This window comes from Chinchilla lanigera, unplaced genomic scaffold, assembly GCF_000276665.1.
Source record: "Chinchilla lanigera isolate Chin_1 unplaced genomic scaffold, ChiLan1.0 scaffold00008, whole genome shotgun sequence".
NCBI lineage: Eukaryota > Metazoa > Chordata > Mammalia > Rodentia > Chinchillidae > Chinchilla > Chinchilla lanigera.
This window is the reverse complement of record NW_004955409.1, coordinates 326,950-352,007: the sequence shown is the minus strand read 5'-3', so window position 1 is coordinate 352,007 and position 25,058 is coordinate 326,950. Positions and strand designations below refer to the sequence as shown.

At 45.8% G+C, this 25,058-nt stretch overlaps 1 protein-coding gene across 1 annotated transcript in view; it reads right to left on the bottom strand.

Moving 5' to 3' along the window:
• Prtg (protogenin) overlaps positions 1 to 25,058 on the bottom strand; it is a gene marked incomplete at its 3' end in the record, with an annotated part of 95,783 nt that overhangs the window by 53,660 nt on the left and 17,065 nt on the right. Inside the window, 1 exon segment of the mRNA XM_013510014.1 lies at positions 23,646 to 23,945. Coding sequence (XP_013365468.1) covers positions 23,646 to 23,945 — 300 coding nt within the window.

Below are 25,058 nucleotides of genomic sequence, written 5' to 3'. Positions count from 1 at the left end.
AACAAAGCTGGTCCCAGAAACGGGCCCCCCTCGCGAAGAGTTCACACAGCAGACTGCTTTCCACCCGTCAGGGACCCCGCGTCTTCGGTGTCCGCCAGCCTCGCTCTGCCAGTGCCACGCTGGGGCCTGGCTGGAAGGGGTTTAGCTCTTACCAGCCCTGGGGTTCAGGAGTTTCCCAACCTTCCAGGTCGCTCAGGTCACCCCTCTCTCACCCCAGAGAAGGCTATGCTGCCATCCGTGCTGCTGGGCACGGGGTCCTGGCTGTAGGCAGGGGCAGGTGCTGCCCTCCGAGCGAAACCTCTGGCCGTGCCCCGCCCGCAGCACTCTTCCTGCGTGCAGGGTGACTCACCTGGCACGGCAACCTGCACTTGCCTTGCTGGGTGACGTGCCAGGGCCCCCACAAGAGCAGTCACTTGGACGGTGAGTGCACCAAGTGCGCGAGGCCCCGCTGACGCCTGCCCAGGATCAAGTGTACGTCTGACAGGGTTATGGAGGACTACGCTCCGAAAATGTACAGGAAGCACACGGCGCAGCGCCTGCAACGAAACACTCAGTACTAACCTCAGCTCCCTTACTACTGTGCACAAGTACCAACAAGCTTCTCCTCAGTGCTTGGGACTGAGCCTAGGGCCTCACTCGCTCTACTACTGAGCTACACGGACTTTCTTACTGCCTCAAAATCTCCCCTTCCTCAGCTTCTCTGCCCCTGCCCTCCGAACCCCGCCTGGTCCTCTCCGTCCTCTCCCCACCTACTCCAGAGTCTTTCACGCATTCTGCTCTTCTCTGAGAGTCACTGTGGTCTCCTCATGGGCGTCTGTGCACACCTGCCCCGCTCCTCACCAGCTCATGCACACACCTGCCCCTCCCGTGCACACCTGCCCTGTTCTACAGGGCAGCTGAGGAGGCAGCCTGGCTCACTCCTGTCACTGCTGTTCCTCTCCACCCTCCATTCTGGTGCCTGCCAGGCTGGTGAGGAGGGAAGAGCAGACTCAGGAACTGCTGGGGATGGAGGCACGTTCGTGCGCTTGGTTCAGAAACCAGGAAACATTTCAGCAGCATCACTACTTCATTTCTGAGTTCTAGCACTTGCAGGGAGTGAAGTGCTCTCTGCACACGGGCAGCGTGCAGGACACACATCACAGGCGCTCGCAGGCCAGGCTGCGATGAGGATGACACTGCCCTCCATCCGTCTAGAGAGGCGTGGACACATGCAAGCAGGGTACCTCCCCTGAGGACCACAAGCATCAGCAGGGACTTGCGGGTGTAACCCATGGGCGAGAGGGGCACCTCGGCCCAGCCCAGCCCCGTGTGAACACACGGGACGGAAAGCTGCCTTCCAGTACAGCTTTTATACAGGAAGGCCAAGGGGCTAGGATTGCCAAAACAATTTGGAAAAAGAAAAAGCAAAATGGGAGGACACATGCTGTCTGATCTCAAGACCTGACAGCCTCATGAATTATGATAAACTTTAGCCATCAAGGAATATGGTTCTGGCGAAAGGACAGACATATAGATCCATGAGACAGAGGACCGGGTGACCGATACATCCCATGCTCCTCAGAACTGCGTAACACCTCCAGAGTGCAGGCGTCTCACACCCCATGTCCACTGAAGCACAGCTCTCACCAGCTCTCAGCTTCTGTCCTGTGGGACCAACAGCGTCCCCCAAAGAGATGGGCCTGGCCAGGGCGGCTGCTCAAGACCAGATCAGGAAGAGCTAAGCATGAGACGATGAAGGCCTCACACAGCAGGGACTTCGAGAGGAGTCAGGGACGTCACACACTCAGGTAACATGAAAGGAGGAGCAGGCTGTCCGCAGGAAAACCCGGGGAGGTAAGTTTTCTCCAGTCTTTGAAGTGTCCTAAAATTACCACCGAAGTTCCTTGTCTTTCTGCCTAAAACTGCATGTCTTCCTTCTGGAGCCAATCAAGTAATAACAAGCCACCGTTCACTCTGCCTCACGTCTTTCCCACCTCCTTCTTTCATGTAAACAATAATCGGGTTCCAAATGCATTCTCACCATCGGGACAGATTCCTGCTTGTCTGGGGTAGAATCTTTCCTCATTCTGAAAGCTGTCCCCAGGCAGCCTTTCCTCCTCTCAACCCGCTGCCCGCCCAGCAGCATTATGTGCTCACAGAAGTGTCGGGGACAGACTAACACGTCTATCAAGCAATTCTCCTTGGCTCCTCTGCTGGCAAAAACAAGCAGGAAGTGGCACAGAAAAAACATGCAGTGTGAGCCACAGCAGCCAGCTTCAAAGCCACTCAACTTGTGTGGCTGCTAAGACTCTGGGAAGAAAAAGTGCCGCTGCTTTGTCTGCAAGGCCATTTCCCCTTCAGCAGTGCCTGCCAAGCAGGGCCGCACACCGCCTGATCCTGGAGATGCCTTCCTCAGGCCTCGATGTCATTGCACACAGAATTAGTTCTGCTCAATGGCTCAACTGTGCAGGGAGACACTGCGTGCGATCGTACACGTGGCCTCAGAAGCAGAGCGGCAGAAAAGCACCAAGAAGAATGAAGTTTCTATAACAAAATTCACGTCACTTAGCAACTTCACCTATGTGGACATTTACAACCAGAATCACAAACTACAGTAGAAATACCTGTATCTCCACTAGGGCTACTTTTGCTTTTACAAAGGTTTTCTCAACAACACTTAAAACTAACTCAAGAGCTGCAGTATACTAAATTATTGAATGATAAACTTTATAGCATGTTCTCCATGGTTATTTCGTTTATCTACATTTACCACACTACTTTCTCAGGTTAAAAAAAGCCTGGTTTTTCTTTCTCTTCCTTTCCCTTAACCAGATACTCAGTGAATAATAAAGTCTGTTCAGCAGTACAACTCATTAAAGTTTATACAATCCCAATGTATTAGATCAATCAAATACTCTACACATGACATTCAATTTGCAAAGTGGTATCAAACACCATGAAATATATGGGTGTCTCTTTTTACCTCTGTAGTTGTTATTAAAGACCAACCCAACTGAACTGATAAGAGAAAAATATGCATATCAGATGACCTCTGAAAGAGAATTAATAAGGTAGACACTGGTTGCTGAACTACCTGTCCAAACATAATGAAGTCTATGAATAATACTGCCACTCACTTTTTTACTAGCTTAACTACCAAGCCCTGAAGGAGAGCAGGGAATTAACCTCTTACGTATCTTGTACACATTAACTCATTTAACGCAATCAAAAACTTTAACAGCTAAGTGCTATGGCCTTTGCCTACCATTGGGGAAGCATCCAGGAGATGAGATAATTTCTCAGGGTCATGCAACTCTGAGTAAAAATGGGACATGTCTGCTGATAACCCACATTACCAGCCTAGAGGCATTTGGTCCACATAAGGGGCCCCTGGCCCCTGGCAGCAGGAACCAGTCTGGCCTTGAGCACAGTCTCTCAGGAGAGACAGATATTCATGCACAAAAACAGTTTTCTCCAATTCTCCTTCCTTGAAATATTTCAGGAAGCAGTAGCAAAAGCGTATTTTCTCTCTCCCTCTTGACTCCACAGTGCATCTCTCTCAGAATCAGTGTGGGCTTTAGGGCCTTTAGCCAACAATTCTTCATCCCTTTTCCATTTCTGACCAAGTCAATTTAATTATAACTGTTTATTCTCATGGTCAGTATTGCTCTTCAATAGAGACTTTCTGGTCCTGCCCAAGAATATCTACTTGCCAGTTTTTAAAAAGAATCAAGGATTCAAGAATATCACATGGAATATTCCTCAGAATGAAGGAATATCACATGGTCACGTTCTTCCACAAAAGGACAGCCCACAAGATGCCATAAACCTCCAGCTATCCAAACAAGGCTGAGTCAGGAAGGCAGAGGAGGTGGTGGTAGCTGAGGTGGAAGGACCAGGAACAGCACAGGCCATTGGGAATGCCACTGGAGCCACAGCACGAGAAGGAGCGGTACTCGGAGGAGACCGGAGTGTGGGCAGCCTCAGAGGCTGAGGCTGAATCGGGATGTGGGCAGCCTCGAGGCTGAGGCTGGCAGAGGCGTGGAGAGGTGGCCGGTGAGGGCACTGCCCGGAACGGAGGTGGGGCAGGCCTGGGTGGAACGCAGACCCCCAGGCCAACCTGCTAGGTGACTATGTCTCTGGAGAATGAGACAAGTACTACTCTAAGCTTCTGGGCTCTTTCAAGGGTGAAGGGAGCTGGGGAAGTGTTTTAGACAAAGTAGACCATGACTAGAAAGACCTGGGAGCAGAACATCGGCCAGAAGCAGCAGATACAAAGCAAATGTGGGTCTTTCCAATGGCTCCCATGCATTCTTCAGTTTGAGAAGGGTTGTGTTCCTAAAGTCCTTTCCCTGTCTAGACAGAGGCTCCTGCAGTGTTTAAAGTCTTCTCAAAATCAAGGATGCACCTTCTGTAGGACAAAGCATCTCTAACCCATATCCAACTAGCGACTTAAATAACAATTCCACAGTCATATTGCTTTATCAACCCAATGCTGCTGCATAATGTCTTACTATTATGACTTCTATGTCTTTGCTTACTTTGGTGGGGGAGAAAGAGGCTCTACTTGCTTCTCACAAAGCAAGAAGAAAAGCACATTATTCTTTCAGAAATTTTTTGCTAAATTATTTGTAACCTTTAGTTCATAAAAATAAAAGCACAAAATTCTGGACTACAGCCATACAGAAATTCCCCATACATTTGTTCAACAAGCCAAATCAAAACAATGCAGTTTATAGAAGCCGGGTAAAGAAACCGCACTCACATTTCATCTGCTACCTGTGCTCACGGAGCAGGGGTGACTGACAGAATCCCTGTGTGCGCTATCGGCCATGGAGACAGCCCCACAACCTGGACTGCTCTTTGCTGGCTCATAATGAGGGTCATACAAAAGATTGTGTACTTACCGAGAAACAAGGCCTACTGCAAAGATAGTAAAACTGAGTTCCTAAATAACAACCACCACCAAACTGTTGCTATCCCAGGTCCAGGCCTGACAAGCACCTTTCATGGTGACCCAGAAGCCAGGACACTGCATCCACATTCAGCCTTGACAGCCCTGAACTGATCCGAGCCAAGCGCAGCCCAGTCCGGGTGGCTGCAGAGAGCTGCATCCTGAGCAGTGTCGCTCGTGGCCTTGCGCAGGTTTCCCACAAGCTTAACAGAGACCCTGTGAGGAGGTGCTTTTCAACTTGACTCTGTACAGGCCTCTGTGAGTGTGGCACGCAGAGGGAGTGGGCTGGGACGGGATCCATGAAAAGGGAGAAGGAAGAAAGGGACAGGATGGGAAAGACAAGGAAAATATGGGAGAAGAGACGAGGCACATGAAAAGCAAAGCAAGGAGCCCAGCGGGAACACACGGTGCCCACAGGGAGGCCGGAGGGAGCCAGGAGCAGCAAACCCGGCCTCCACAGCACTGCTCCGTGGCACAGCTGGTGATCCCAGTCAGCGTCCTCGAGGGACTGGGAAAATTAACACTTAACACACTGCAAAGTTTTTCGAGGCCCCAAGGACCTGACGGACAGTTCCATTCAGTTCCACTTGTTTACCGCTGTGCTTCACTGAGGAGGGTGAGGTAAACAGCACGGAGGCGGCTGATTCCGGAGGCTGCTGGTGAGGCAGCAATGGGCAGCACAGGAGTTCCTGCCGCATCAGAGGGAGGGCAAGACCTGCACAGAGCACCGGCCAGTGTGGGATTACAACTGCTTTGGAAGACAGCCTGGCGGTTTCTTAAACAGTTACACATACACCCCTACACAGCCCAGACACTGCACTCCCACTCACCACCCAAGAGAAGGCGAGCAGCTCACACAGTGACACAGATGAACACCCAGGACAGCGCTGCTGGCAGCAGCCGGACTGCTGGGAGACAGTCACTGCGTTCCGTGAGTGGGTAACGGCCTGGGGTGTGTTGCTCGGAGGAGCATTACTATTCAGACAAACAGTGCACTCCAGACGTCCAGACAGCAGGCCTCAATCTCAAACTGTGCCGAGTGACAGTCTCCTCACAAAGACTATTCCTAACACCCTGGAAAAGCAAACATCTACGCTGAGCGAAGCAGAGACACTGCAACCTGGACCTGGGGAGGCGGGTGGCTGCAGAGACACAGACCTCAAGGAGAGACGCGGACTCTCGCTGTCCTCACCACGGCAGCCATTTCCTCCGTGCACACAGATGTCAAACTTACCAACTTGAGCACCTGAAACGTGCAGATTTTTGTGTATCAGTCAGAACTCGACAGTTTTGTTTTTCGGAGTTTTTTTGGTACTGAACTCAGGACCCTGCACTTGCCAGGCAGGCACTTGTGCCACTGAGCTATATGCCCAGCCCTCAACAATTTTTTAAAGGTAAAGAAAATACGAACTTCGTGTGGGTGATGCCGGGGGAGGGAGCACACACATCTGTGAATGAACCAAAACAAAGCCCCAAAATAACAGACACAATCCCTCAGAATGACTACCAGATGGTCTCCATTATTTCAGCATTGAAGATGAGCATGTACAGTATTTTGTAATTTCAAAATAAAAAAGTCAGTTTTCCTCAAAAGCATTCAGAAGTTCCAGAAAGCCCTATTCAGAATTACAAGTATTTCTGCCAGCTTCTTCAGCCACAAATGTTAAACCAGGCATTATTTCTTATCAGTCCTTTTATTTATCCACTGACTTACATGGATGATGGCAAAATTACTGTATAATTTTTGTTATACATGCACAGCGAATTAGCTACTACATGAAGTAATAAGGTCTATTTACAAGTTTTATTTTTTTATTTGTAGTACTTTTTCCCTACAGAGAAGTGTTCTATTTACCCCAAACCAATAAATTATTCACATTTACTTTATACTCAATGCCTGAAAGATGTGGGTGTGCAGCTGTCTTTAAAAGCCACATCTGACATTTTAACTGTGATTACATTATAATAACTCAAGATTTAGTGTTTTCCTGGTCCAAGATATTTATTATAGAAGTGCTTAAATATTTTTAATTTGTTCTTAAATCACTCTTGTTTTTTTAACAGATTTAGCAATCTTCTGTACCTGAAAGGTAAATATTACATTTCTTTTAATGCATTGCCTTAATTCCCCATCAGTTTAAATACACAGATTAACTGATCAAAATTACTGATCAAAAATACACCAAACTCTCAAATTTTATCCAAGACAGTGAGAGGTGCAAGGCAGAGTGAAATCTTGCACCTGCTCTTGGAGAACTTGCCTCTTTCTCTCTAAGAGCCCTTAAAGTAGACACATCAAAAAATAAAATAAGAAATATAACCCTAAAATCAAAATCACAGGGTGATTTTTCAGTAGTAAATGTAGGTTCACAAATAGTTCGCTGTGGCTTTTCAAGTCACTTAGCATGTCTATTTTAGCGTCTTCAATCTACAAAGGTTGGACAGTTTCTCAGAGTTGCTGTGTGGTTTGAGCGAAGTCTTCCGCATAAAGGATTTGATTCCGCCTATCCCTCCGCACTCGCCAATATTTCGGCCCACATCGCTCACAGGTGTCTTCTCTGCCTGCACAGCTGCCTGTGCTTGCTTCTGTCTCCAGCTGCTGTCTCTTCACCTCTCCTTGTGACCTTCCCCACTGGCTTCTCTGCCTGGGGCCCTACAGGGCCTTCCCCACTGGCCTCTCCTCGATGCCTGCCTGGCCTGGCGCCTCTCAGCATCTCGGAAAGTGGAATTCCCTCTCCACAGACCTCCTCCTCCCCTCCTGACACAGGCACGACCTCCCTCACTGAGAAGAGGATACTTCTCCCATCCACCTACCTTCAGTTCTCTTGCTGTTCTGCACTGCACTCTTCCCGGCAGCTTCTACACCTAATACATCTGCCAGATTCAGCACAAACTTAGCAATCCCTGCCAATAAATCCACTGGGAGATGTAGATAGACAGACTGAGGAATAGGGATGGGGTTCAGTGCAAACTCAGCAGGATTTTGAGAAAGAAAGAGAAACAGACAGACTGTTAGCTGGGGTGGGACACAGCTCTGTACGAAGTCCCTGGGTTTAAACCCCAGTACTGAAAAAATGTTTTTTAGTGAACTCAAATGATAACCCCACAGAGGGAGACTTTTGAGGAAAGTCCAGTGACTTAAAACAAAGCTGCATTACACAATGATAAAGTGCTCTAGCAATTATACTAAATACAGTCAGCAAATATAATAATTTACTTATTATTCAAGTAATAAAATATTTTCCTATTTCCTAAAACCAAGCACTTTGAAGTCTTAGCTGTGTTGAGGTATGAGCAGTGCTAGAAGAGGTGCTGAGGAAGGTGTCTGCTGACACAACGCCCCCCGAGACCTCAGCACAAGGGCTCTGCATGTGTTTCCTGCTTTATGAATCAGCTCCCACCATGTCTACCACAAACCCTAAGAAAGTCAATCAGGGTATTTTCCACTTGCCTGGTCACTGAGAACACTTTGTTTAGATAATCCCAACCGCATTTCTAATCCGATTGATCCACTAATTCCATAACCAGAGGCACCAGACCACTGGAAATTCTCTAAATGGAGAGTTACCAACTTTCACCCCAGAAGCCGGCACTGAGACCTGAGCTGACTTGGACCTGAAGACCTCAGATGCTCCAATGTGTACAAGAGCAACAGGAGGTTCTTAATCCCCATTTCCTTCCTTCAAGAAGAGATAAATGCCTTTGATTTGTGGGCACACAATCCAGGGTCCACTGGAATCTAAAACTCTGAGTATTCAAGGTCCAAACCAGAGCTCCCTAGGGAAAACTAAGATTCCATGACCTGTTCAGTTTTAGCAACCTGAAGGGCCAACCTGCACACCAAAGAGGTGCTGAAAGAAGCTCACAGAGGAGCATGTTTCTATCTACATGTGGCTCATCTATGACGAACACTAATTCCAGGTGAGGAAAATCAGCGGGCACCTTTGTAATATACACTGAGATGAACCCTTCATCCTTCTGAACTGGCACCACTTGGAGAAGGCAGAGCTAAGTTATGCAGTAAGTATGGCTATTAAAGTGTCTACACATTAACTCACATATTTCTGATATTGCCCAAAAACTATCATACAGAATACAATATTCTCTTTGAAAATTTTAGCCACAAATTTATAAATCTGGATTGACAACTGGTTCTCCAAACAAATTTTTATATCAATCACACTGTCCCTGTTTGTTGTAAACTAAGATTGAACTTTTATTCAGAATACGCAGGATAATGGGGCATAGGACAGAACCAGTTTGCCAAAGGACAGAACCATTTCTCTACCTTCCTAGCTCACACTGAACTTGAACTTAGCCTTCACTTGCAAGGAGTCACTGGAGGGGTTTGGAATTTCAGGAGAATTTCAACAGTACACTGCATCAGCTCCACAACACACAGTGTTTCAAAGCTAAGTACTAAGTTTCAAAGCTAACCTCCAAGAATATAGTCTATTTTTTAAAAAATATTTAAGCCATGCATAAAGATCCACACCTATAATTCTAGCACTCTGGAAGGATGAAGCATGAGGACTGCAAGTTTGAACCTAGTCCACACAACTTAGCACTTTAGTGAGACTCTGTCTCAAAGTAAGAAAGAAACAAAAAGGCTGGGGATGCAGCTCAGGGTGGAGGAGAACAGCCAGATCACCAGAGCAGGAGATAACTTCTTTTGTCTTTTTTTCTTTTTATAATCATATTTTGCAGGTATGGACAATTCTGAAGATTCTACCTCTCGAGTTCCTCACGGACAGCAATGACAACTTTGCAGGAAGATGCATATTACACGGATGTGCAGGGAGGTGTGTGGATGTGCCTGGATGTGTGTGGAGGTGCATGGGTGTGTGTGGAGGGGCCACAGGCAAAGCCTGTGCATCTGCGTGGCACCTGAGTACTGCAAACACCAAGTCCCTAACCCTCTCCTATTCCATCCTGGTGTCAGAGACCGAGCTGTACAAAAAACAAAAAGTGTTTGTATTTAGCACAGGAAAAACATTCTGATTCAAACAGAACTATTTACCCAGAAGTATGCTCAACAGTTCACGCAAGACAGTAGACAGCTCGTCACAGTGGACCACCCTCTCCTGGGAGGGTTCAAACCCAACACATGCGTGTCGCGGACCCTGCGATTCCTCATCGTTTTTGGGCACCCTCAGAAGGGGAAGCACTCTCCTGATTTATGGGACATTTCTTTCAACCCTGCCTCTCCAGTCATCTACACAAGAGCAAAAGCAAAAGGCTATGGTGAAGGTTTTAGGCTCTGCCATCTGAAAGCTTCTATTCTTCCCAAGAAAGAAAGGTCTGACCTTTGACACTGCGTTACAGCCCCAGGACTGCTCATAAATGTCAGGGATGAAGTAGAAATCAATAATTTCATTTAATCGAGTGAACTATTATGCAGAACAAAACAGTATGTTGGAAGAGCCAAGTGTTCTTCTACTACCTAATGACACCAAGGCTGCTATTTTGTTGTTTTTCCTGCTTCACTTTGTTTAAATAATTATAATTTCACTATCATACATGGAAACGGTCCAGCAGTTTAAAGGTAATGTGAACTACCATATTTTTCTTAAAAGAAAACCACCTTGTAAAAATTATTTGTTTTTAATTTTGATCTTCTCAAATATTATGACTATGCCTTGTTTGTAACAATAGGCTTCTGCTCAAATTACTTTACATAAAGAATTTCACAGGAGTACATAACTGGTTTTATAAATACACACAGTTTAAACCACCACTTGCTTGTTTGGGTGTTTGTTTTGCAGAGCTGGGATGACACACAGGGCCCCACATGTTGGGCCAGTGCGTGACCCTGAGCCACACCCAGACTCCTGAGCTACTATGTTAGTTGAGTTGCTCATGAAAACAGAAAAACGGAATATCTCAGGTAAGCTGTAGCACCCAAAACAAGGGCCAAAAATTGTTTTTCATTGTTTTCAATGGTTTTACTAAACTATTTAGAGTATTTACAGTGAGAAATGGTTGCATTTGGTACACATCAACACATCCACAAGGCAAAATAGAACTCAAGCCTGAGTCTGCTCTGAACCAAGCTTCCCTCTCCAGCTGCCAACCCCGGCTGTGAGGCCAACAGTGCTGATCTGGAGAAAATCAGCGTAACAGACGACTCAGAAAACATCAGTGAACAATGATGCCCACTGCTAACTGCTTTGTACTCCCACGGTGTATCCCGGTCCACACCGCTGGGCTGCACCTGGGTCTGGCTCTGAGCCGCATCCCATGCCTCCTACTTCATCTCTGAGGGGCGACATTCTGCAAGAGCAGGTCCCCGAGGCAGCTCTAGGCGAGAGTCACAGCCACTCAGAGAAAATAAAACTGCAGTCCAAACCCTTGTGCAACACTAACCAAACTCTATGACTGTGACGACACTGAGCAAAGTTTAATGAAAACACGAAAAGGTATGATTTTACTGAATCACAGCACAGTAGTACAATTTCTACTTTAAAAATAATAACGTTGAGGACTATGAAAACATCAAGCCACGCCCCTGCAAAGCTTTAGTGAGTCCCACATCCCTTGTGGCTGTCAGTTCACCCCAAGGTCCCCAACTCCTCGGGTCCTTCCTGGGTGCCCACTCACACCCTGACCTCCCCGGCCCTGCCCGCTGCTCTTGCCCTGGAGACCCACAGCTCCACGTCCGTCCCCACACCCAGCTCCACTTCAGGCCGCCTCTTGCTGGGCCCCACTGCTGCAGCTCGGCTTCCTCGCCCTCCAGCCAAACACAAGCACCGAGTGCCTCCTCCTGACTTGTCTCAGCTGGTGACTTCAGCCAACTATTCCTTGAGAACCCCGCCCTCAGCACCCGTCAGAACCCAGAGGCACTGTCCACAGCGCCTCTGCCAAGCCCTTTGCCCTCACCACCTGGGCCCAGGGGCCTGCTGACTGGCCTGACGAAGCTCCTCACACGTCACCTCCCGGGTCCCTGCCTGTGGCCCACAGTGTGTTGGAAGTGTCCCTCTGAGGCTGCTGCCCACACCCCACACCCATTCTTTGCGCCCTCCAGACCGATGCTCCCACAGCCAAGCCGCCCAGCACTTCACCCCTCATGCACAGCTTCCTCGTGCCCACTGCACTGCCCACTCGCTTTTCGGCCATGGGTGGCTGAGGGCACCAGCTCCGCCCACAGCAGCCCCTTATCGACCCCTGCAGGCCGACTCCGAGGTGAATGAGGACGTGTTTCGCAGCAAAGCATCTTGAGAAAAAGGAGGAAACTGTCCTGGCAGAGTACCAGTGGGACCTAGGTAAAAACTACTGAAATGCTTCCTACACAAGTCCTTTACTTTTCTATAGAGCTGAACTTTTCAAAATAAAAAGCTGGAAGGAATAACGTCGGACAAAGAACGCTACCAAAGGCACCTGTGCTGCTGCACAGTGCCGTTCACTGTCTCCATAGTTTTGGATTTTGTGCTCCCTTCTGCCAACCTACCTCTAGGTCAGGGGCTGGTTTTAAATTAATCACGGCACTCTCAGGACCTAGCCACACAGATTTTCAATATTTGTTAAAGAAGTAAATGTCTGTGCTAAGTGAAAAGTAAACACTGAAGGAATCCTCAGTGTGGTGGCAAACACTGGTCCCTACACTGCCCCAGCGCTCTCGGGGGCTCTGCACAGTGATCGGCCACGGGCCCTGAAGGATCCCCAGGGCTGGAAGCACGTGCAGACGAGAAAGAAGGAAATGTAGTTGTGATGGGTGCTGAAAACCAACACAAAGCCAGGACGACAGGGAGAAGTGAAGTTGGGAACCACGTCCTCAGAGGTCAGGCAGGTCATCTCCAGCTGGGAAAATCTCCCTGAAGATTCCATCCTTCGCCTGGTTCCCATAAAGAGCAGACTGCACACACAGATGCTCTTGCCCACCAATGCCACAAAACGTACTCACATCACCCTACACCACTCCCAGCATCACAAGGCCCAGAACAGACAGCTTTCGGTCGAAGCCACAGCGGCCATGGGTGGCTGAGGGCACCAGATGAAGCAGTGAATTTTCCATCACGACACAGCTGAGATCTGCAACTGTGACCCTGGAAATAGCTGGAGAAAGGATCAGGAGAAAACCCAGCCCACCAGCAAAATTAGCAGGAGCCTTTATTCTAGGTAAGGAAAACGTTTCCACGACGAGCAAGAAGCCAGGCCTACATGAGACACTTACTCTACCAACTCAGCACAGCCAAAAAGTGATCCGTGGCCCTTGACACTGAGGCATGGCACAGAAGCAGGCACCCACGGCACAGGGCACAACGGGTCTTGTCAAAGACGAGCTCACCAGGAAAGGCCACAGACCACATAAAGAAACACCCACCACAAGGAAAGGTCACCAGGCACAGGAAAGTGGATCTCAAATTTGAGATCCTGTCACTGAAGGAGGCTGTAGGGCAGGGATTGTAAATGTCTGAAAACATGATAAAAAAGACAACGTCAGAAACCGTAAGAGAAACATGGTGACTTGGGGAGAGAAGGGAGACAGGGAAACAAAGACACAGACACAATAAACTAAAGTGAAGATTCTGAGGACACACAAGGCACTACCAAGCCAACCAACACCAGTGACATGGAGACCCAGGGAGAGATCCGGATGGGAAAGGGCCAGGAGAACATCTGAAGAGGTTATGGCTGAGAACGTTCCAGCCATAATGTGATGAAAGAAGCTCTACACTCCCAAGCAACTCAGCGAACTCTACGTGAGATAAACCAAACATAGCTCACAGAGAAATGCATTTATAATCAAACTGTTCAGAGGAGGGAAAAGAGAGACTGGATGGCAAGAGAAGAGGCAGAGGTTAGCAAAACACACTTTAAAAACCAACCGCACACGATCTAACTATGCTGTCTAAAACAGACTTGTTGGAAACCCAAGATTCAGAGAAGCACGGAAAAAGGCATCTCTTTACAAATATGACGGTCCGAGCCAGGTGAGTGCTCCAGGAGCAGGTACAACACACAAGGCAAATATGTTTAAGAGGACCAGGATGAGACTATGTATTAATGAGTGGATCAATTCACCAAGAAGATAAAACAATTATACAGATATATCAGTCAAACAGCAAAATGCCCAAACAGCATGAAGCACACACTGACAGATTTAAAGGGAAAAACAGGTTTACAGTAACAGGTGAAGATTAAAATAGACAGAACATCTAGGCAAAACATCAACAGGGAGATAAGGATTAAACCACACTATGCCAACTAAACATAACACCTACAGAGACAACCCACCCCTCACAGAACACAAATCCTCCTAAGGGCACCAAAAATTACTCAGGGTGGAATGAATGTATACTAGGTCACAAAAACATCTTAAGACATTTTAAATGATTAATATCAGAACAAGTATTTTCTCCAGCCACACTGGAATAAAACAAAAAATTTAAAAAATCTAGAAAACTCACATCACACTTTTAACAGATGGGAAGGAACACAAAGAAAGTTGGATTCCTTGAGACAAATAAAAATACAGTATTTCAAAACCTGTGGGATTCAGTGAAAGCTGTATTCAGAAACTTCCTCAAGTAAGCTTGAGGAACTAGGAAAAGTAGTAAAAAAAAACAAATGAAAAGCTAGCAGAGGAAATAAAATAAAGTCAGGCTAATGAGAAATGAAACAGAGAACAGAAAAACAGAAGAGACTCTAATAGAAGCCCAAGTTGAGCCCAAACCTTTAGCTAGATGACAAAGGGCGAAGGGAGACAGAAAGACAACACAAAGTCCGTAATGGAAGAGGAAGCTGAGCATGACAGGGCATAGCTGTAATCCCAGCACTTGGGAGGCTGAGGCAGGAGGAAGACAGAGAGTTCCAGGCCAGTTTAGGCTAGATAGTGAGTTTAAGGCCAGCCTGGACTGCATAGCAAGACCTGTCTTAAAACAAAACAAAACAAAACAAAACAAATTTTTTTTAAAAAGTGCAAACAGTACTACTGATATTAAATTTTTAACAAGAGGCTATTAGGAACAACTGTACACTGACAAAATTAGGCAACTGAGGTGAGATCTACAAATTGCCAGAAACACAAATGACCTAAACTGGCTCAAAAAGAAATAGAAAATCACAACGAATTTTAAGGGGATTAAAAAGAAAGTAAAAAACAAAGTAAAGTCCAGGGTTAGATGATTTCACAGGTAAATTCCAAGATAATTTTAGTGAGATGAACACCAATCCATCTCAAACTTTCCCAAATATAGAAGGGACAATTCCTACCCTGTCCTACCAGGCCAGCTCTAATATTAAAGCCAGGAACTCATTGCAAAAAGAAAACTACAGACTAATATCTTCTATGAACATGGATGCAAAATCCAATAACCTGCTGGCAAACTGAATCCAACAATGTACTTAAGGATTATACTAATCGAGTAGGATTTATCCCAGGAATGCAACAGTGATTCAGCCTAAAAAAATTCATCAATATAATCTACCAAATTAATAGGGCAAAAAGGAAAGAAGCATACTGATTATCTTGATGCAAAAAAGTCACTTTAAAAAATTCAATATATTTTCATGATGAAACACTCAGAACACTAAGAACAAAAGGGAACTTTCTCAGTATAATGAAGGAAATGTATATGAACATTCACAGCTAAAAACATAGTCAATGGGAAAAACTGAAAGCTTTTCCTGTGATCACAAATGAGATAAACATTGTGCTAGAAATTCTAGCCAGAGCAATCAGATAAGTAAAAGAAATAAAAGACATACAAATGGGGGAGACAGAAATAAACCTGTACAATTTCCAGATTATCTGATCATTTTTATTAAAAAAAAAAGCCAAAGAATCCAGGAGAAAGCTATTAGAAGTAATACATTCAGTAGTGTTTCAGGTATAAGATCAATACACATAAAACAGTTGTATTTATACATACTACAAATAGGCTACTTGAAAAAGCATGTTTAAAAAATAATTCCATTCACACTGACATTTAAGAGAAAAAAAAATGCCTCAGAATAAATTTTGCCGAAAAATATATTTACTGAACACTTGTACACTGAAAACTACAGGACACTAGTGAGAGAAAATAGAGACCTAAAATATGGAAAAGCAGCCATTTATGCACGGAAGACTTAATACTGTTATGATGTCAATGCCACCGAGGCCAGCTGCGGATTCAGTGCAATCTCCGTTCAAGCCCAGCCTGCTTTTATGCAGAAGTTAACGTGGTCTCGCAGGGCTGTGTGCCGCTGTCCCAGGGCCACGTGCCGAAAGCGTGGTCTCGCGCGTCTTGAGGGGCCTCTGATGCAGTGAGGCTGGCCATGGGCAGAAGCTGAGTTTAAATAGGCGGCTAAGCACATTACTGTACCAAAGAGGTGAAAACAGCCTATGGTTGGCTTGGAAAACGTTTAAAATTGAGATACAAGTCTCGTGCCCTAAAATTCACCCTGCGCAGCTCAGTGTGTTTTTGTTCCCCTCACCACTGGGTGATTCTGGAACATTTTCCTCAACCCAAGGGCACGTAGTAATCATCAATGCTCGTGTCTGCTTCCCACCTATCTACTTTCTTTCTTTTTTTTTTTTTTTTTTTGGTGACACAATTGAACCTAAGGCCTTCATAGTGAACCACTGAACTACACCCCCAGTTCTTTTTTCTTTTTTAGACAAGATCGTGCTAAAACTGTCCAGCTCTCAAACTTGAGATCCTGCTGTCTCAGCCTCCCAGAGTGCTGGGGTTACAGGCTTATACCACCATGACCGTGCCCAGCTTCGGTTTCTTGTTCTACACGCTGCTAAGTGGTAGCATGTTTCCTCTAAATAACAGAGGTTAAGATGCAGGACAACAACAAAACTCTGGAGGTGTCATCCAGTGGCCCTGGGTCTGGTACACAGTACTTCACACCACTGCCCCAGAACAGTGCTGAGAAACCACGGCTAGACGACAACTGCGCCCAGACAGTCTGAGGCAAAGTACTGAGTGCCAGCGAGCAGGCTGCACAGCGCGGGCCCCTAAGAGCAGTGTGGGAGGCGGGGAGGGCCAGCACCCTGACAAGCACCAGGTGGGCTGCAAATCAAGCTTCCTTCTCAACACTTAGCAAGTACCTCTCTAATCAGAAAACCTGCACTGCTAGTACAGGAGGGAGGAGATACTTAGAGTAAGAAATAGCCAAGGTATCACCGGGAAGCTTTTCCACTACCTTCAATAACACCAGTAGTGCTGGCAGAGCCCGCTGCCTAGCAAATCTTCCGGTTGTCACAAGGAGGGGTGTGCTTGGCACCTGCTGAGTGAGGCTGCTACACAGCACGCTGAGCACCGGATGTCCCCGCTTGAAGAGCCCTCTGGCCCCATGTGCCAGCTGTGCCAAGGCTGAAAAACCCCAAGAAATACAGTCCACAGCCAGGAACATGGTTTTATTTTATGCGGAGGCGTAAATACAAGTTTACTTATCCTCTTTAGGAAGGTAAGCCACTAGTGCTACCATGTTTTGGGGCAGGACTGAAGGCTACAGAACAATTAAAGGGGTACTCTGGAGGATTATTCCAAGAGTATGGTTTGTTTAAAGAACTGTACATAAAGGCTGGATATAGTGGAACACATCTGTAATCCCAACACTTGGAATCACTGGGAGTTCAAGGCCAGCTTGGGCTACAAAGTGAGTTCCATGCCAACCTGAACGGCATAGTGAAACCCTGTCTCAAAAAGAAAAGAAAAGAAAAGTACTGTGTATAAAGCAACATTGTGAAAGGAGGGGGGAAAAAAGGACCACCTGACACTGTTTGTTATAGCTTGTATATAGATGTTCCCCCAAAATCTCATGTACCCATAGGTGTGGCTTTTCCAAGGTTGTTTGATCTAGGGTGTGTGAATATGGATTAAGGGTATGATAACTAAATTAATCCACCGCTTGGTTTAGCATAGTTCTGAGAGTGGATAATGGAAGCCTCTCCACAGGTGCAGGTGGCAACAATCAAGAGGCTTGTAGTCTGGATGGGATAAAAGGAAAAGGGAGGTTCACTGTTCTCTGCCTCCTGCTGCTGCCTGCCTGCCCTGCCATGGACTGCTTCTCCTCTGCGATGCCCTTCTGCCATGCCCCGCTGCCTTGGAGCCAGCTGACTATGGACTGAAACTTCTACAGATTGTGAGCCAAGATAAACCTTGTGTCCTTTAACTTGTGGGTATCAGGTATTTTGTCCTAGCAACAAGAAAAGTAACTAAGACACTGTCCTAGATAAACAGGATTTATCTAGTTTCACAAAGTAAGCTTTAAAAAGAACATTTCCTCTCTGTAAAATTAGAGCACACAAGTCTGAAATCAAAGCTCTGAACAATGTGTGTGTTCTCCAACAGTCATGTGATTAATCCACCCACTAAAATGCCAGGCTATCAAAAATACACACATGCAAACATGAGGGAAGGGCAAGCCCTCTGTCAACTGAAAAAACAAACACTTTTAATTCATGCCGTCTGCTCAGTCTATAAGAATGTGGCTTTAAAAGACTCATCAAAAGCAGTATCTAAGAACCAGAGGTTAAAAAGAAAAGAAAAACAACAAGGAATGTGAAAGTCAGGAAAGAATTTGTCAGATTAGCATCAGAGAGCTCTTGCAGGAGAGGATGACAATCACGCCTTCATCAGCTCACTTCAGTGGCTGCCAGAGGGGACCTGGGCCATTTTTACCTTTTCTGGTCACCACTGCCAGCTGTGAAGGCAGAGCCCAGGGAAGGCAGCCATACAAGATTCCTGCAAGGGTTACAGCTCTACCTCCTCTTCCCTCCTCATTTACCAAGACTTAATGAGTAAGTTTTAAACTGCTCTGATAAGGAATTTGGCAGACTACTAAAACAGACTTGATAGTGAAAACTTAGTTTGTGGGCAGTTTTTAGACTTTCTCCTAGAAAATCTAAATCATCATAGCCGTTTTTAAAATTTAAATAGGATCCACAACAAAACACCTCACCCAACATCATTATTTCTCATAGAAGTAATAATTACCAGTTTAAAAGCTGGCAAGTCATCAAGCCAGGAACTCTGCAGATGAGAGCTAAAGATGATCTTTCAAAGATTTAGCCAAGAAAATCATGGTTTTTAGAAAAGTAACTTCAAATGCATGTGATTTATTAACTGAAATACTCCTTCAACCCAAAACCCTTCTTAAAAGATTTGTTTTCTGCTATTCTTTAAAATTGTTCTGGACTTCATCAATAGGCCCAGCTGTTAAATTGGGAGCAGTGGCAACAATCCCTGGGCAACAACTTGCTTTCCGCAGCCACCAGAGAAAGCTGATGAAGCCAAGCCCCGCTTCAAACCCACTGCAAAGCCTGACAGAAAAAAAATAAATATACCACATTCATCTTAAAGAAAAACAAAATTCTCCCGCACGATGGATCCTGCTTGCTAAAAGAAGCCAATAACTCTGAACTAGCGTTACAGATTTCTGCAAACGAGAAGCCACTGCATAAGTCAAGTGTGCATCGGGAAAACGGCTCTGCGTCCTGGAGAGCTCAGGCCACTGGGAAACAGACTGACAGACTGATAGTGGCCAGACTTCAAGAACTAAGCGTAGCTGGACACAAGCCTGTGGGGTCAATGTGCAACTTCACCTCCCCGACATAAGCAATTGTAAGTTACAGGCGCACCTCTGAACCAAACTGTCTCTTACAGTAGTGGTTTTTGTGGGTCTCAGAAAGTATCAACCGAACTTTATCACAATGTTGAAGATTATCTCTAAATCCCTGAGCTCTGTCTGTGCTTCCAAAATCAAGACTTTCTTCTGTGCCAGCCCCTGGGGGCAGGTGACGCTACCAGACTAACTTGGGGCAAACCACCCCAAACGTGTGAGAGACTCTGTCCTTTCCAGCAACGACCAAATAGGGAGCTTGCAGCGGAACTTTGCCTGTTCTGGGTCCGTGACCATTAATAAAAATCCAAAGCTCTAGGTTATGGTCTCCCAGTTCTCATTACTCTTTTCAGCATACTACTGCCTCCCCCACCCCAGGGTTTTTAGTTTCCTTCTTTCTTTCTTTTTTTTTTTTTTTAAAGACAGGGTCTTGCTATGTCGTTCACACTGGCCTTGAATTTACTAGGTAGCCCAGGCTGTCCTGAAAATTGCAGCAATCTTCCTGCCTCAGCCTCCCACGCACTTAGGATTACAGGAGTGTGCCACCATGTCCAGCTCCCCTCTTTTTAAAACATGATTTTAAAAAACATTTTAAATGTATTTTAACTTCAAATTTCAAAATCAACTTTGGATTATAATTTATAGATTGACTCTTAAGGGCAGAAATCCATGCCCACAGACAAGTTGTTCACCAAACCCTGAAGTTTCAGTTTAATTTAATTAAGTGAAAAGCTTTTCATGAAAAACAATCTATCCCACTAGTGGAAAATATTTAAAGTTACTATAGAAATGTACCTCTTAAACAACTTTACTGATGCCAAAATTAACTCCAAAATTTGAAAGAAAAGAACACCATGACGTTCAATAATTCTGACGCCCTTTCAGCTACAAATGTTCTTGTAAAATTTATTTTTCCCCAAGTGAACAGTCAGGATAAACCTAAGAAATCAGGCCGGCTTTATGTTCCCTTTCCCTCTGTCCGAAGACTTCAATTTCCACCTTTTATGGAAAGGAAATAAACAACTCGCTTCCTGTTCAATCACTAGCTTACAGCCGGGCTTTTACACATCACAGAACCCAACCCGCCTCCTCCTTTGCTTCTCTCAATGTCTCTTATCTTAATTTAAACTTGTTGAAATACGAGACCATTTTATCACCCTAATGTTTTCCTATGAAATGTACTTCTTTCAACATTAAGAAAGCAAGAAGCGTCAAGCTGTCCAGTTATTTCTTATTCCTAAAATATCCAAACTAAATTATTTACGTAACAGAGGATCCTTGCTAAACTTGTAAAAGATTTACGTTTAAAGGCAACAGCTCCAGACTTTGTTCTCACCGAGTATGCGCCTAGAAAGGGGGCTCTCACGGCCACCCCTTTCTGTTCTAATGACAGTAAAACGTAAAATGGCAATCAGTGAAAAGAATTAACCTTTCTTAAAAGCTAAATATTACTTTAACCTTGTATTTTCCTTTAAAGATGGGACGCCTTAGCAAAACCCAAGTGGACGGGTTCTTTTGTGCTCGGGTGAACAGCGGGCTCAGCCGGGAGGAGCCTGGCTGCCGCACAGGGCTGTGGCGCGCCGGGAGAGCGGGCTCCACGGTGACACCCGAGGAAAGGCCTACGCACGTCTGGGCTCCGCATTCCTCGAGAACAATTCATGGCAATAACCGACTTCGCAGAGGAGCCACATGAAAGCGAGGGCCAATGAATGAGGGTCATCTGCTCTTTATCACAAGGGTAAACCTCATCCTGGCCAGTTTCTAACCTTTTAACCCTGTGAATTCCTAATTTACACATGAATAATGGAATTCTTGCCTAGGGTACAACTTTCAGCTTTTAGTTCCTAAGTTTAGAGTCCAAGACTTGATTGCCTGGGTGTTAAAAACCTACAGCTTTCAGATTAAAGTTTTAGATTTCAGGTACTGTGCAGTTACATCCTGAACCAAAAGAGATGCTTGCTTGCATCTCTAAAAAATAAAAGAACATATTTAGCCTACTGTTATCCACGACTAGGAGAGCAAGCTTTTAAAAACCCCACACCAGAATGTCCACTTAACGCCTGTTCTCCTGTTTATGCCAGATAACATCTCTACTCCAAGACCGGAAAAAGAACCAGGAGGCTCCCCCAAAGGGCACAGCTTCTCAGCTCTGAGCAGCTGTGTCAGTCCAGAATCTCAGAAGCTTCGTATTTTTTTTTTAAAAAACCCAAACCCTCTATGCATTTCTTACTTTAAATCAGTAATACTGACTGGGTTTTCCTAGCACAAGACCTCTCAGGGCTAAAGAAAATGTGGGCATTAGTATTTAATAGCAAAGCAATGTTCCAGAGTTTCACTGGAAAGTATGAAAACCACTTCACCACGACACACTTCAAAATGACTTCCATCTAATCAAGCATTTATCGTTAAGCTTTCATAAACACAAAAATCCAAGAATTTTTTTAAAGCTAGTAGTTTTGTGTGTGCGTGCGTGTGTGCTGGGTCTTGTGCATGCTAAACACATATTGTCACTAAGCTACCAGGCTGGCTTAGTAAACCTATCACACACCTTTCAGGCTTTATGTATGAAAATCTGAAAGCTCTGTGTGCTTTCCAAAGTGTTTCAGCAAGCCTAAGGATTCTTCTCGGGAGGTCCCGGAAACAACATGTGCCGTGACAAATGCTTCATCTTTTCAAGGCCTGCCCATCCCATCCCCCTCCCGGCCTGCCCGCAGCCCCTCCCCCCAGGGGCCTCGAAGTTACAGCCCAGCAGAAAACACCAGGCTCCCCCAGTCTGGAAAAGTGGAAGGGAAAGCTGGAACCCTGAAAAGCAACTTCACACTGGACAAAAATTAAATGAACAGAACCTAAAAGATTAAAGGCACACTGTCCTGAAAAGAGTTCTGGGCAGGAAAGCCATTACTGAATGGAAAAAGTGATTACCAGCTGATAATTACAGCAACAAGAAAGAAGAAACAGAAAGCTTTCCTAGACATCCTCTCCAGTTTATGTATTCCTTGGCAGGGATGGGGGTGGGGCTACATTTGGCAATTTCTCTGAGATCTTTGCTTGCAATTGATCTTCTCCAATTAATCATTATTGTACAAATGAAACAAATTACTAACAGGGTGGCATAATTATGGCTGTGAACTGTTACAATAAAGTCACTGGGGAGATTTCCGCCAATAGCCCAAGTTTCAGTTGTACACATCTTGAAGAATCGATTCCTTAAAGATTATGCCTTTTCATTTCAAGTACTCCCTTTTCCGTTGTTCATGTGTCGATCAACTTGCAGGCATAGTGCAAAATCTACGTCTTGTGAATTAACAAAAGCATGCAGTGACGATGCCTAGAAAGCCATGTGAGATAGTTTGTTTGGTCTCAACATCTAAGCAACCTGCCGGAGTCCTGGGTGCAGTGTGACCACCTGAGAGAGGCACCCTCAGTGGAAGCCAGCAGCTCCTCACCGGCCCCCACCCAGCCCCCACTCGCAGTGCCTGGACTGGTTGTTAGCACAAAGGGAATCGGTGAACAGCAAACTTCATGACAAGTCGGGGAAGATGAGCAGATCTGGTTTAAGACCTTGGGCATAATATGGAGATGGCCTTAATCCCATGCTCTCCTTCTCCCAGCAGGAAAAGGCTGGACAGTGGGTGACCAAGGCCCTCTCTCACAATCAGAAAGCAACCTGGGTGATCTAAAAGCAGCCAGGGAAACGGGACGCTGGGCTCTGAGAAAGACTCACGCCCAGGGTTGTCTACAAAGGATTTACATGGGATTGCTTTCATGACTGATTTCCAAAGATGATGTGTTAGCCAAACCTCTTGCTAAGGTGTGACCGGAACTTTATGTGAAGCCACTCCTATAGGTTTTGTTTTGCTTGATTTTGCAAACTCTATTTGACCTGTGTCTCATCTCACTTTATGTATGTAGTCCTCTCTGCATGCCTCCATCAATTACTATTCCAGGAAAATTCTGAATGTGTGTGATTTTACGGTTATGCTCACATCAAGAAATCAGCAAATGGGGGCTGGGGATTTAGCTCAGCAGCAAAAGCGCCTGCCTGGCAAGCGCAAGGTCGTGAGTTCGGTTCCCAGTACCGGAGAAAAACCAAAAAAAAAAAGAAATCACCAAATGTTGCGATGGAAAATGTGGAGACCAACACCACCACACTTACCGGATAAGGTGAGATGTGCTTTCTGACTCAGGATGGCTCCATATCTGTTCACTGCCAAGCACTGATAAAATCCTTCATCAGACTGGGCCCGCCTGCCTTCCACCTCGCTGATGTATAAAGAGCCGTTAGAAAGAACCTGGATCCGTTTATTTTCAGACACTTTTGCTCCATTTTTCAACCATGTGACCTTAATGGGAACTTCGCCATGAGCCTGGCAGTCTAAGAAGACCGGGTCCTTTCTTGTGACAGTTACATCCTGCGGTTCTCTTATAAAAAACAGTTCACTGAAACACCACACACCTACAAGAAGAAAAGGAGAAAGGTATGTCCACAATTACAGGTGTAAAATTATTTCATGCACAAATGCAAAACACATCCAGGGTGAAGGACAGTGTCTTACCATCTGTACTAGTTAACTTACAAAAGTTTCAGCAAGCCTTTTCAACAAGGTAGAGAAGTCACTTTTTACCACATTCTCATGAAAGGTAGAGTTTAAACAACTTCTATCCCTTGTAAGAATTCTCAAGTTCCTTGCTAATTTCAAAATCTTCAGGAAAACTCATGAGCACAAGCTGTTTGCTTCTTTTACAAGCTTGTCAAAAAGATCTTGGACAGAGTAAGTCGTAAAAGTCTAATTTTACAAGAAATCATTAGCAAAACTCCAACTCCGTGAACAAGCAAGTTCCTTCCTCCTGCCTTGAAGTGTTTCTGGAACCCCTGGCCCCTACTTCTTTAGAAAGTGTGTTATCTTTCGTGACAAATTATAAGTTTGCATTTTTCTATCTGCCCTTTTACAGCTGGGGTTCTGGCTCCTCGCCTTGAAAGAACTCCATTTACTTAATTTCTACAGGGCCAGCTAGGTATTTAAAGGGCAAACAATAGACTTTGAAAAGTTGATAACTCTTGCTGCTTGTACTCAGTAGGCGATCAGGGCCATTGGATTAGGAAACTTTTATTTCACTTTTTAAGAACTATCAATTGTTGGAAAAAAATGCGTGACTAATCGGTCCTTACTGTCTAATAGGGATAGGAGATTGCTTAATCAACCAATACACATTTTTATCAGAACAGAGGAAATGCTTTAACCCAAACACATACATGGCCCTGGCCCCTGCCAGAATAAAGGGCCCCAGGACAACTAACGCAGGGTTCGGTCCTGCGCTCGGAGCAGAGCGGAAGCCGTGCCTCGACGGGCCGTGGAGCGCAGGACTGGGGTTCTCCTCCGGCCGTCCTGCACCCACGACTACAAATCCCAGAAGCAGCTTCGTCTCGGATCCTCGGACCCTCGACGCGAGCCGCAGCACCTGACTGCGGTCCTCCCTGCCGGCCGGCGGCACGGGCGACGCGCAGACACGCGGGAGCCAGGGCGAGACCGGGCTCCTCCGAGGTTGTGCGCGCCCCGGCCCCTCGGCC